This window comes from Eutrigla gurnardus (assembly GCF_963514095.1).
Source record: "Eutrigla gurnardus genome assembly, chromosome: 16".
Lineage (NCBI taxonomy): Eukaryota > Metazoa > Chordata > Actinopteri > Perciformes > Triglidae > Eutrigla > Eutrigla gurnardus.
Window position 1 is genome coordinate 15585412 of NC_139927.1, and position 13899 is coordinate 15599310.

A 13899-nucleotide genomic window follows, 5' to 3' on the forward strand; every position below is an offset into this window, starting at 1 on the left:
GATCAGCTGTTGCTCCTGTTCCAGTTGTGAAAATGTAAACGCTCCACTTAAGACTCCGTAACGTTCCGTTGTTCGTCCGGTTCAGCAGATTGCATCGCTAGGCAACACCTCCGGTACATGTTTACTGCCTGTCAGACTTATTTGGAATATTTCCAACTGTGAAATTGTCCATTACTTCACTGGAGGGGTTGACCAATTATTGTCAGTTTTTAAGGTGATTTGCCAATTGAAATAATTTAATTTCAAAATGCACTACTTTGGCTCCGATGTCACTACTCTCTGGTATTCATTATATTTGTTTCAACTAGGGTTGGGCGATGTGGGGGGAAAAATGTATCCCGATTATTTTTTTCATATCAGTTATCGATTTATATCATATCATGATGTTGATCACTTTTTTTCTGAAAATGTTTCTTAATTACTGTCAAGCCTAGATGTTTCTTTTTAGTCCGAAGTGAAGCTATGACTAGGTTAATTTTGGTTTAACTTTCTTCTTCTGTAACGCTCTTTTTAATATTTCCAACATCATGTTTTTGTTTAATTTGCTGATGTGCATGTCTTGTCTGTCAAAACATGGAAGGAATGAGTTATATCGACATTCTATCAACCTGTCTTAGATTTCTATCGAGGAAAAGTTATATTGTGATAACTATCGTTTTATTGCCCAGCCCTAGTTTTAACTTAATACAACTTCAGGATACTATTTAATTTATATTTTTTCGGTTGAGGTCATGTTAAAAGGTCAAGCAAGTTTTGTGTTATTCTTAATTTTGACACCTATTTCACACTTTTTATTTACTGCAGACAAATCAACCGGTCATCCGTCTCCTAGATTAGTACTAATCGCTATCGGCCCTGAAAAAGCCATATCGGTCGACCCCTACTCATTGGCGTGAGCTACAAAGTGCTGTGGCATTGGCTGGTTCACTGCCCCTGTGGCGCCTGTTGTGCATCATAAAGTAGATCAAATTAATTTCAACCTCTTGTTATAATAAGTTTTTCAACCCTGTTTCCAATAATCCTTTGTAGCACGGAGTTGTCCTCAAATCTTTTTAACCTCATTTCACTCTCTGCAGTCAGCTGCCCTTTAGCTCTTCATCATCATCATCATCATCATCAGTAGTGTAGGAAACTACAGCACAATCAAACTGTGTAAGACAAGATGGGCTTACGTGCAGTGGAATATGAGTTAGGATCAGATGAACACAGCGAGGAGATAAAAACATCTACCTCCTGAAGTGATAATGTAAAAGAATACTGTTGTGTGTCTCCTGTATAAATATATAACACGGGGTCGGCCTTTGTTTGGTGAAAATCATCCGTACCCAAAGGAAAAGTGACTGCTGTGTTTCTGGAAAACACTGGTGTTGAATGCTCGCAACAATATTGTGACTGCTCATTTTTCTCATGTGTTTCATTCTCACGTGTGGTAAAGTGTTTTTGATGGTTTCCTCCTCTGCCTGTACAGTTATCGTGATTTTCTGGAATCTCTCTTCTCTCCTCCAGTGAGCCTGAAGCCCGAGTGTCCGGTGTGTGTGTGTGTGTGTGTGTCGGCAGGCAGGCAGCCTGAATTCAGCAGCTAAAGTAAGTAAAACTTATTAGCATTGCATACTTTGACATGTTGTGTTTTTCAACTTGGACATGCAAGTTACAATGGGGTTGTTTTGTCCACACGCACACACACACACACACACACACACACACACACACACACACACACACACACACACACACACACACACACACACACACACACACACACACATTAACACATTAAAAAAACTGCTGTAAAGCTTCAGTTTCGCTTCTATGGTTAGGGGCGCAATGGCCAAAAAAACTCATGGTTGGGATCAGGTCGCTGTTTTGAGTCAGATCAGCAGAAAAATGGGAGCAAATATAACTTGGAGATGCCACGATTCAGTTTTTTTTTTCTTTTTTTTGTCACTGATACTAATTGCAGTTGAGCCGTATCGTTTTTTGTGTGTTTGGCTTTGTTAAAGCAGGTGGTATACGAGGCCCCACACATGCGCAAAAAAGAATTTCAAACGATCCAAAGACGTTCTATATTATTTATTATTTTTGACAACTTTCATTTCTATTATAAATGTTGAAATAGACACCTGGACGCCACCTGCTGCCATTCAGACAGCATGAAACTCGAAAATAGTATTAAAACTAACTATTTTTCCTCCAGCTCTCCGTGAGTCTCCTTATGGGTGATGTGCTTTCTTTGACGACGTGATCAGCCCCAGAGGCCGTGCTTCCAATAGCCTTCACTCGCCCAACTTCCCCCCCACACATCCACTGTCATCATGGGGGAGGTAGTCCAAATGCACTTCACCACGGTGGACTACGTCATCTTTGTCTTGCTGTTGGTGGCCTCAGCCGGCATCGGCCTCTTCTACGCCTTCTCTGGCGGGCGCCAGCGCACAACGCAGGTAGACTTCACACACGTTGTTCGTTACATCTTCTACCTGACAATACTTTCATTCTCCACCCTTGACGACTGCAGGTTCATTTTCAGGCTTTCCAGTCTGCATGGACTTTGTAGTTCTACGATAGTCTGGTCTGGTCTCCGTACTAAGATGAGCTACTATGTGGAGAAACCAGAAACTGTCTGTGGTCCAAACAACAAGGTTGATGCCATATTTGTCTAGATGACCTTATTTAGAGTGTTGATGTAGCAGGTACAATGTTAGCATAGCCTAGCACCCATCAATCCAGACTCCATTCAGAAAACAAGTGTTTTAAAAGTTGTTGTCTTGCAGACAGACCGAACAAAGCATGACTAATCACCATCATTTTGGAGTTATTTCAGCATCCTTTTTAACTGGTTAGTGCTATTAAATCACAGCTAAATAGTTTATTTTGGGTTCATTCAGCTGTGGGTAACCAGCCGACTTGCTAGAAACAGTAAATACAGCCTGGTGAATAGTGGTTATTTCAGCCATAATGGTTGAAACCCGGTTGTTGCAACCAACCAGAGTCTAGCACCCCAATAAACACAACGATCCTGCGGTGTCAAATGTATGTTGGGTGTGAACACACCTTTTCATTATAGTAGGTTTTTTAGTTTTTTTTAAAATAAATATCTGATGCCAACATTTTGCTTGATCTAGGAGTTTCTGATGGCTGACCGCTCCATGAGTTGCCTGCCTGTGTCTCTGTCCCTGCTGGCCACTTTCCAGTCGGCTGTGGCCATCCTCGGAGCTCCATCAGAGATCTACACCTTTGGGACTCAGTACTGGTTCCTGGGCTGCTCCTACTTCTTGGGCCTGCTCATCCCAGCTCACATTTTCATACCAGTCTTCTACAGATTACGGCTGTCCAGCGCCTATGAGGTACCCACAAATGGAGAATTAACACACAGCGAGCACAAAGTGCGACGTGACTCTATCAATCTTTCCTCAGTCAGCAGTTTTTCTGTTTTCAGTTCTCAAGTACACGGATTAGAATTCTTATCTGTCCTCTTATCTGCTCACCTGTTAACATTCAACAGAAACAATGTTCTCAAGACTGAACATCTTGAAATGGTCTTTGTTCACAGCTAGACTTTTTATCTCATGAACCTCAAGTACACTGATCAGTCATGTTGCAGAGAATAGTGCTGCATTAATGTCCTGTGAACAAATAAGGAATTATTACTTACAAATCAGGGGTCTGCTGCCTGAAACACCTTAAGTTTTCTACTTAAGCATGACACTTAAGTTGACACGTTTGATTTCTCCTTGGCTGAGGGACTAAACTTAAATTCTGAAACAGCATTTCCAGAGTATCTATATCTTACGGTGGTTTATATCCGAGTGAAACAGTGTAGATGGGCGGGATGTAACTTTTGGAGGAATAAAATAATAACACATTTTTAAAGGTCAATTTGGTCCACAAATAAAAGCAAACGGAAAAAGACGATGAGAAGCAACAATTTAGAAGAGCGTCGCTATTTCATCCTCTTGTTTTGACAGGAATGTCGTTATTTTGCGCTTAGACTTTAAGGAAAATCTTAAAGCTGTGGTCTACATTCTGAAAATCAGTTGAGCCTCTGAGACAGATTTGAAAAAAGCATCCCGCCTGGATTCCTGGATTTGATCATGTGGGTCTAAACTGTCAGTTCTAATCCAGAGAATAAATATTCACAACACTGGCCGTTTACCACAGAATGACGCTGAGATGATGTTTTATTCAACCCGTTGTTTATTCTTTGACGTTCTCTCCTCTCAACAGTATCTGGAGCTGCGATTTAACAAGACGGTTCGCATCTGTGGGACTGTGACCTTCATCTTCCAGATGGTATCATCTTTCTGTCTATATTAGTTCCTGGGCTGTGTTACGCCAACACTTGCAGGGATCGGGGATCTAATTGGTGCTACTTCTGATAAAATGACCATCACCCTGGGCATAATGTCACCTGAACCGATGCTCAGTAATGACACAAATAATTTGGCGCAGAAAGTAATTTAAAATGATTTTATCACAAGGAGACCTCTCTAGTCAGCCAGTGAGTAAAACATTAAGTCAGAAAGGCAATTACAGTTTTATGCTCGCCAATAAAAGAAGGAAAACCTTTCCCCACTGCTGTCAGTTGGTGTTTTTATCCTCCTGTCTAAGATTACATTGGCTAATTATTACAGCCTGACTGAAACTTTGGCCCTAGAAGTCTCACATTGGCCCTTATTATGTCTCTTATGGTTTGTGTTTTTGTATTAAAAGCATTAAAGCTGTTCAGTAATGTCATACATATGTATTGTTCTCAAAACAAATTCAACCAAAATGAATTCAGAAATGTGTTTGATGGTGTTACTTTGAGAGGGTAATTAAACTGTCCCGGGATCATTTGGATCTCTCTTTCCAACCTAACCGGTCTTTCTCCAAATACTTATTCTAAATGCTGATAGTTTTACAGTTAAGCAGGTATAATCTGATACAGGAGTCGCTTTGCTCTAAAACATGACCTGAGTTCAGCTCTGTTTTTGTCGTCCCGTTCTGCAACGTTTTTGTTTTTCCCCTCCTCTGCAGGTCATTTATATGGGTGTGGTCCTGTATGCTCCAGCCTTGGCACTCAATGCAGGTAAGAGCAGCATTTACATTTTTTATGTTTGTCATATTTTACCAAGGGATTGCCCAATCACGTGTCTGCAGTGTTGGGTAATGCTCTCACTCTGTTCTCTTGCAGTGACAGGTTTTGACCTATGGGGGGCGGTGCTGGCCATGGGCTTGGTGTGCACTCTATATACTGCTCTGGTGAGTCCTCAAACCTTTCAGCAACCCAGTGTTAATTTTACCACGACTTAAATGTCATGTCACGATTATCCCTATTAACTGTGATACATAATGTTAACCTTACAATGGCATTCAAACATGCTGGTATGAATTTTTTTTTCACTTCAGCTTTTACAAGTAATAAATGACGATACTTTTGATTATTAATTCACCACGATTTTTTGTTTATCGTGATAAAATTCAGAAAAAAAAAATTCTACTACAGAAGCTAAACAAAAACGAAGTTGAGATCGTTTCTAAACAAGAACTACTGCATTTGTGTAATATACCATTATGTAGAAGATGAAGATTTTAGAGCTACTGACTAGGATGCAGAAAACTCATGGCTTTTCCTGCCAACGTCGTTTTAGGATCAAAGGTGTCACTCATTACATGTTGTCACTATGTCAAGTTTCTAGTCAATGCATGCCTTTACATAAAGTTTTTAATGTTGATTATTATGGAATTTGAAGTGAATCCACTGCTCCTGTGTCCCAGGGGGGGCTGAAGGCGGTCATCTGGACCGATGTGTTCCAGACAGTGGTGATGTTTGCCGGGCAGCTGGCGGTCATTGTGGTGGGGGCCAGTCAGGCCGGGGGCATGGCGGAGGTGTGGAGGAAAGCAGTCAACGGCAGCCGCATTGCTGGACTAGAGTGAGTACTCGGCACATTCAAAGTGAAGTATAGTGAAGTATTCCTCGTTACCTTTGCATGACACGGGGGCAGGTCACATTGTATTCACCCTCTGCCCGTGTAGCCTGAACCCCGACCCTCTGGAGCGCCACACCTTCTGGACGCTAGGTGTGGGAGGAGTCTTCTTGATGTTGGCTCTGTATGGGGTGAACCAGGCCCAGGTCCAGAGATACCTCAGTGCACGTACGGAGAAAGAGGCAGTCATGTGAGTACCATCAATGTGTGGTGACGTTGCTGAGGAGAACAAAGTCGCTTGTGTTTTTGATGATGGATCATTAATGCTGTGTTCACACCAAACAACAAGCACATTTTCACCGAGCGTTACTCGTACGAGTTTGACTGTAGGGTCATTTGAGTTCATTCATGTCACCCATGCTAGAGGTGGTGAGGGAATCATTACATTTTTCTGAATGGGGTTCGGATCGATCGGAGCTAGGCTAGGCGAGATTAGCTGTGGACAGACAAAGAGATGCACACAATCGTGTGCACACGTCCGAATGAATAATCTCCTGAAATAAGTAGAACCACGTTAAACTGTTACTGTGTAAGTATTCTTGTTACTTTCCTTTTTAGGTGTCACTTTTCACGTGTACCGGTTTGTTATGTCTGCCATCTTGTCCCCATGTTGACGGTGTCTTCGTTTGTCCTTCCAGGTCCTGCTATGTCGTTTTCCCGTGCCAGCAGATTGTCTTGTCTTTAGGTTGCCTCATGGGTCTGGTCATGTTTGCTCGCTATGGAGAGGACAGTCCTCTGGACAAGGGCTACGTCAAAACCAATGACCAGGTTAGCATTAAGCTCCCTTCCCAAAAACATACAGCGTTATTCTTGGCTGTGGAGGAACTTACTAAAGTTTAGTTGCTTTGTGCAGATGGTGCTGTACTTTGTGATGGACGTGTTCAAGGATCTGCCCGGGCTCGCAGGGCTCTTTGTGGCCTGTCTCTTCAGTGGAGCTCTCAGGTAAGACAATACACTTAAACAGTGTTTATGCTCTATCCTGAAGGCCTGTGCTGTACAGACAACTCATGCAATGGGTTACAAATTCAATCTTTTTTTTATTTTTTTTTATTGTCTCCATCCAGCACCATCTCATCAGCCTTTAACTCCCTAGCAACAGTAACCATGGAGGACCTGATTAAACCTCATTTTCCAAACATGACTGAAACTAAAGCTACGCTGCTATCCAAGGGACTCGGTAAGACGAGTGTTTTAATGTTGGGGGGGGTGGGGGGGTTGTCATGCAATACTAAATACTATATATTTAATATAGATTTGATTAGTGCCTTATTGTTACTCATCATTGACGGTCTTTAACCGAGCATATTGTGATTCCATAGAACCACATCTATCCATCTAGCTACTTTAAACTTTACTTCTACTTCATCCACAGCGTTGGTCTACGGCCTGGTGTGTCTGGCGATGGCCTACATCGCCTCTTTAATGGGATCTGTGCTGCAGGTAAACAAACTGTTGACATGCTCTCAGCTGCAGGTAGAGAATGTGTTTAATTGGAAGAGTGACAAATTATGAGATGTCTGTAAGGAATAAGGATGCTGAAATAACTCCATAAAAATGGTAATTAAGGAAGTCATGCTTTGTTAGGTCTGTCTGCAAGACGACAAGCTAACAAAAGATTGTTTCATGAATGGAGTCTGGATTGATGGGTGCTAAGCTATGCTAACATTGTAGCTGCTCTCCACTCTCCACTCCAAATAAGGTCATCTAGACATAAATACAGCAGCGACCTTGTTGTTTGGACCATAAACAGTCTCTGGATTCTCCACATAGTCTGGTCTCTGGACTGATTTCAACGCTGATGGGCTTTCGTCACAAAATTTCTGATGGCAATATCGCGTTCGCTGCAAATCTGCGTCTTCAAGTTGACATTGTATGCAATCACACTCATTCCACTGCTGTGTTGTCTTCTGTGCCCTCAGGCAGCCTTCAGCATCTTTGGGATGTTGGGTGGTCCTCTGCTGGGCCTCTTCTGTCTGGGAATGTTCTTCCCCTGGGCAAACCCGACCGTGAGTCCTCCTTACATGTGATTTAATTGTGTACCGTGTGAGTTGAGGTTCTTACATCTGTGCCCGTACCTCCTGGTCTTCAGGGTGCAGTGGTCGGGTTAGTAGCGGGCCTCGCCATGGCCTTCTGGATCGGCATCGGCAGCTTTGTGATGCGCATGGCTGATCCCATCCCAGTGCCACCACTCAACAGCACTGCTCTGCCCCTGTTTGACAACATGACCACCGCTGTCATGACTACACTGGTCAGCGCCACCACAGCCAAGCCAAGGTAATGAGACACGAGACCCAGGAAGTAGACTTTCTCTGAACACTACAAGTAGACTGCAGATGTTCAGTCACATAATGATGGTGGGATCTTAATAATGCTTTGTCTCCCGTCTTTCCTTCAGGCCAACGGGTGTGCAGGCGCTCTACTCCTTGTCCTACATGTGGTACAGTGCTCACAACTCCACCACTGTGGTGGTGGTGGGACTGCTGGTCAGCCTGCTAACAGGTAAACACAGTTACACTTTTCCCACTGGACACCTAACACCTGGCTTTTATCTTTAGTGGGCAATCAGCATTCATCCGTGGGACAAATGACTCTACAGTAGTTACGGGTCTTTATCAGGCAGCAGAATCCGATTCTGAAAAATGTAGCTGGAAATGAAGCCAAAGCAGGTGTCTGAAACTTGCATTCTCTCTACTGGCCATCAGGGGGCGACTCCTCTAGTATAGAAGTCTATGAGAAAATTACTCTACTTCTCTCTTGATTGATTATCTCAGTAAATGTTAACAGCTTCATACCAACCATATCAGCCCAACAATGACCCCATTCCCGCCGCTACGGTGAATTTGCATTTGAATCGTGGGGCCAACACAGTTTTTGGATTCTCGCATCCAAAAACGATCCGGTATGATTTCTATTTTAAAGCCACGAACAGTTGAATCAGAATATTATATTCATGTTTTTTATGACCAGAAAATCTACCTTATACACATTAAGCTCACTTTCCAGCACATGCGCTGGCTGAGCAGCATTCACTCTTGTGAATGAGCCCCGATGTTTGAACACTTCATCGACGGCGTCCGGTTCATGTATGTGTCAACATGTTAGGACCCATGAAGGAGAATGAAGTGACTCCCGGCACGGTGTTTCCAGTCCTGGGCACGCTGCTCTTCTTCCTGCCTCAGCGCTACAGGGAGAAGCTCTGCTGTGTCACTCCTCTGTCGACTCCAGCCAAGGTAACCTCCCCTTTCCACCCGGCAGTGTTTGTCCTTGTTTGCTTGAGCACAAACCTGAGCTCTCGGCCGTCTTTTAACCTTTGTTTACCAGACCAAAGAAACCAACGCGCAGCCTTACCGGATGGCCAAGAAAGAAGACAACGGAGCGGCTTACTGCAAAGAGGACACGGTCACGGAGGACAAAGAGATGGAGAGCGACCGAGCACAAACGGAGGAGGAGGATGACTTGGAAACGAGGGTCGCTTCGCCCGCGTGTAAGCTGAAGGGTCACACGGTTCAGGAGACGGCGTTTTGATCCTTTCTACTTAACACGTCCAGCTACTGCCCTGTCCCTGCTCAGGGGTCCGGAGGGGTAAGTGCAGCAAAAGACGGGATCATTAAGGACAGCATCCTAAATGTCTGCAGCACAAAGTAAAATCAGTTGAATCTGAATATAAAAAAAGGCTTCAGCAACTCTGTGGGGAATAGGTGATTTATTGGTACCTGCTCCTGCTTTTATTAAAAAAAAAACAACTGGAAATCAATGTTTGCCAGGCTGGAACTGTGCATCGGAAGCCAGACGATGTCCGTCAGCGACACACGGGCTCCTCTCTGTCCAGATGTGTGCAGTTTGAAGGCAATACGAGTGTGTAGCTCTCACGGACAATGAGCTGCTCCGCCGTGATGGATGCAGTCGTTTCTGTTTCTACAAAAGAATCGTCGATGGACACGAGATGTAAAGGAGTTATTTTTATAGAGAAGACGGAGCCATAATATCCCAGAGTACGTTTTAAGAGAATCTAATATAAAAAAAAAAAGCAAAGAGAACTTGAATGGAAGGCATGCCAGTACTGTGGTGGTGTAGTGTCTTTTACATGCCCTCGGTTCAGTCCTTATAGTCTTCTAGCTGCTACTATAGATGTCTACATACAAGAGGAGTGTGTTCAGATGAGCAAAGATGGCGTCTCGTTGTGGCCGTTCACTTACATGGAGCAAACTTAATATTATCCAGTTTTTCATCCAGTGGGGACTCGTGTGCCCGCCATTCACATCATTAAATACTTGTATAATAAACACTCGTTAGTCTATAATGAGGAAATATATAAAAATATATATATTATAATACCGTTTATCCTTTTTAAAGGTGACTTCAGATTCACAAAAGTCACACATTAAAGGTTGTATCAGCGATTCTGGTTGCCCTCACTTCCGTTGCGAGATCCAAAACAAACAGAGCCAGCTAGCCCCTCCCTCCCGTGTTTTGAAAATGATCATGGACGCGCATTTTCATGAACGTGCCACCCGCCCCTTGTCTGTGATTGGTTGGAACACTGTTTATTTTGCTTTTGAGGTGTTGGTAGTACCATTTGTTTTTGTGTGCGATCTCGGAGCCTAGGCTGCCTAGAGAGACGCGGTTTTTTGACGTGAGGTAAAAACAGATGAATGTGATCATTTATGTTTCGACCCAGAATCGCTGATACAACCTTTAAGATAAAAAGCAGACGGATAGAGACGGCAGGAGACCAGCAAGGCAACATGAATGTCCACTTAGTATTCTTTACAGGAATAGTTTGGATGTTTCTATGATGTTAGTGTGAGTATAATATAATACTTGCGTGCCGTTATGTTATTGGTTGCTGGTGGCCAGTATGAAGAGAGAGAGAGAGAGAGAGAACAAGCAACCAGTAACTCCCAATACACATGTGGTGTGAGTATTGTAGACCAATACGCTGCCCATTAACTGAGTCAGGAAATGCATATAAAGATGCATATGTTAAATCTTTAAGCATCAAACCTCATGTTTGTGTTTTTGAATGTCCCCGTTTGTGTGTTTTCCTGAGCAGTGATGATTTAAAATCCCCACGAAGCTCCAAAGTGCCTCAGTGAGCCGCGAACGCTCCCGCCGTGTGTTCGCCTCCCGCCACAGAAATAAAGCCACGTCGAGACGCCATCTTTGACACGCAACATTATATTTAAAGAGAAATATGTTTCAGTCATCTCTGGTAATGTTTTAAACATCTGTTGTAAGAACACTGTTTTGTCTAATTCAGGTTGTCAGTGGCAGTGTGTGATTGATTTGTTTAATAGTGTGTAGTTATTATATTATTTATGTTTTTTTTGGAATCAGAATTCTTGACCGTCATCATTTTTAGTGTTTAAAGTCATCCATTGTCATTGTCTAAGTTGTCGCCGGACATTTATTTAAATCAAAATTATTCAGTTTTCAGCTTGTAATGGCCAAACCAGTCTGACACGTTTATTCTCCAGTTTATGGAGATCCATATGAAGTCCATGAATATAGTTGTTTACTTTTAGACCGTAACTATCTGAGACCTCCGTGTCTCTGTCGCCTCACGTTTCCCTGTTTAACTCTTGTGCATCCTTTAAAAAAAACAAATCAATTATAGATTCATAATATTTTCCACTTTTACTTCAGTGCTAATCCTAACAACCTTTTTTGATAAATGTAACTCTTAATGCGAGTTTCTTTACACATTTTTCTGAATACGAAACGCTCAGTTTTATTTTTCACGTCTTGGATGATTTATGTTTTTGTGTCGTCAGATCTTTCTAGAGAAAAATACCCCCTTCCTAAAATTACTATAGAATATTATATATTGATATTTTTTTCCACAATGAAAGTTGCAATTTTTTTTTTTTATCAACTTCTGTCCAGATCCTAACTACCAAATATTTATACTTGAAACCCTTGAAAATGCCACTGTTGTGTTTCCACTGCTTGACCATAGATGCCAATGATGTCACTGACATACAGCAGTGATGCCCCTAGTGGAAACCAGGAGTATAGCATGTATTTGTCCGTCAGGGCAAACATGACAGCTCAGTCTGTTGGAAATGAGTCAAAACTTCATTCAGAAGATGAGGCTCGTGATTGAAAGTCTGATATGAGAAGATGCGTGATTCTGTGTCGACTCCTGTCCTCCAGATACAGACTTTTTGTTCTGTGAGACGTGCGAGTGCAGACGTTAAATACGTTTGTGTACAGAAAATGACTGAACATGATCAAAAAAGAGTCGTGAAGGATGCACGAGGGTTAAATGAGTCGCTGGACTTGTCTTTGAAGTAGGTGGCTGAGAGTCGAGGTGAGCCAGTTTATTCATTGGGTTAGGATTATGGACTCCCTCGGACCACGAGATCCCCCATTTTAAGTCTTTTACAGGGGCAACATGTTTGTACCATCACACTCAGAAATACCTCGAATTATCCAAAGCATATAGAATATATTCTTTCATATTTCGTAGTTGTGGTTTGTTTGTTTTTTACCGACAGAAGATATATTTAATCTCATTTGTATATTTTTGTAAATTCACTCTGAAGCCACATTTTCTGATTCAAAATGTGGGAATTCTATATGCAAGAGCCATGAAACGTTTCCTGTGGATGAATCTGGCAGAACTTTGGATGTAGCCGTCCGCTATGAGATGTGAGAGCATCCTTTGCCTTAAAGAGCATTTCATACAGGAAATGTTTTTGTTTAGTGCTGCATCCCATCATCTGCTGGCTGAACTACTTTCAAATGACAGCCTGTACTTTTATTAATGATTATATAGTATGGAATCCTTGTCCTTCATACTTGAAATTACTTGAAGTGTGTGCCTGTAAGTTAACGTAATGATACAGTTACACCCCCTTTACAATGTGAGGGAACCTAGTTTAAGTGCTGATGTTTTATTGCTGTTAAAGATGTCCTTTAGAGACTCAGACTGTGATCCTCATGAACACACCCAGGAAAGCACACTGACGTCGGCAATCGTGGTTTAATGTCAGATGTCGTGTTCTTTCTGTTCGTGGCCTTTAGCAACGGTCGATCAGTTTGAAGTGCACAGGAATAGAGTTGGAAGAAAGAGTTTTGTGTAAACAAAAGCACGGCACTTAGTAATTTCCAGCAACAATAAATATTGTTTTGAGCAATATTTATTGTATTCGTTGTCCCATCTACAAGAATTCTTCCTGCTAGCATTCCAAAAAAACAACAACAAACAAGCACTGAAGCCGAGATGACTCCTCTGCTTTGGCTGTGCCTTTATTTTATTGTTTTATTTTATTTGTATCCTGGAATATACCGTTTTCTTTGCCCTGAATATGAGTGGACCAAACCCAGATATATGAAGGAATAAGCGAATCTTGCAGATCTGATCAGCTGTACGTCCGTCATAAGACTGAAGAAGAATCCTGTGCGTCATGGTGATTTGATGGAGTACGACACAGAAAAACTAAAGTGAAGCTGAAGTGACTGCGATTTAATCTGTTGACACGTTTCACTGTTGTTTGGATGTATGACTTAGATTTCTAACGTTGATGTACTCGGATTGAGATATTAAAAACAATAATGACTAATTTCATTACGTTTTCTGCATTGACTTATTTTTTTTTAAAAAGAGAGAGAAAAAAAGACGTGTACATACTAGTGATGTCCAAATGAAGCTTCGTGAAGCAGTTTCTATATCATTATTTTCTATATCTTTTTTTCGACATACTATACTATGACTTGTTTCATGAAGTGAAAGTCCATCAAGTCCTGAAAAAAATCATAGTATAGTATGTCAAAAAAAAATGTCAAAGTACTGTTCTATGACTTTTCAGGACTTTTTTTAGCCAAATACTATGACTTTTCTTTCAACATACTATACTATTAATTTTTTCGACATACTATACTATGACCTTTTTCATGGCTTTTTTCTAAATAGTATGCTATGACCTATTTC

At 41.9% G+C, this 13899-nt stretch overlaps 1 protein-coding gene across 1 annotated transcript; it reads left to right on the forward strand.

The window, feature by feature from the left end:
- The first annotated feature begins 1493 nt into the window (after window positions 1-1493).
- slc5a6a (solute carrier family 5 member 6a) lies at window positions 1494-13560 on the forward strand. The gene is made up of 17 exons (XM_084030105.1): window positions 1494-1584; window positions 2195-2438; window positions 3120-3341; window positions 4222-4287; window positions 5014-5065; window positions 5171-5238; window positions 5755-5909; window positions 6013-6153; window positions 6602-6731; window positions 6817-6905; window positions 7028-7140; window positions 7336-7403; window positions 7883-7969; window positions 8053-8237; window positions 8359-8462; window positions 9066-9193; window positions 9285-13560. Exons 2-17 carry the CDS (start codon window positions 2313-2315, stop codon window positions 9486-9488), a joined length of 1938 nt encoding a protein of 645 aa, XP_083886231.1. The 5' UTR covers window positions 1494-1584; window positions 2195-2312; the 3' UTR covers window positions 9489-13560.
- Window positions 13561-13899: the final 339 nt, after the last annotated feature.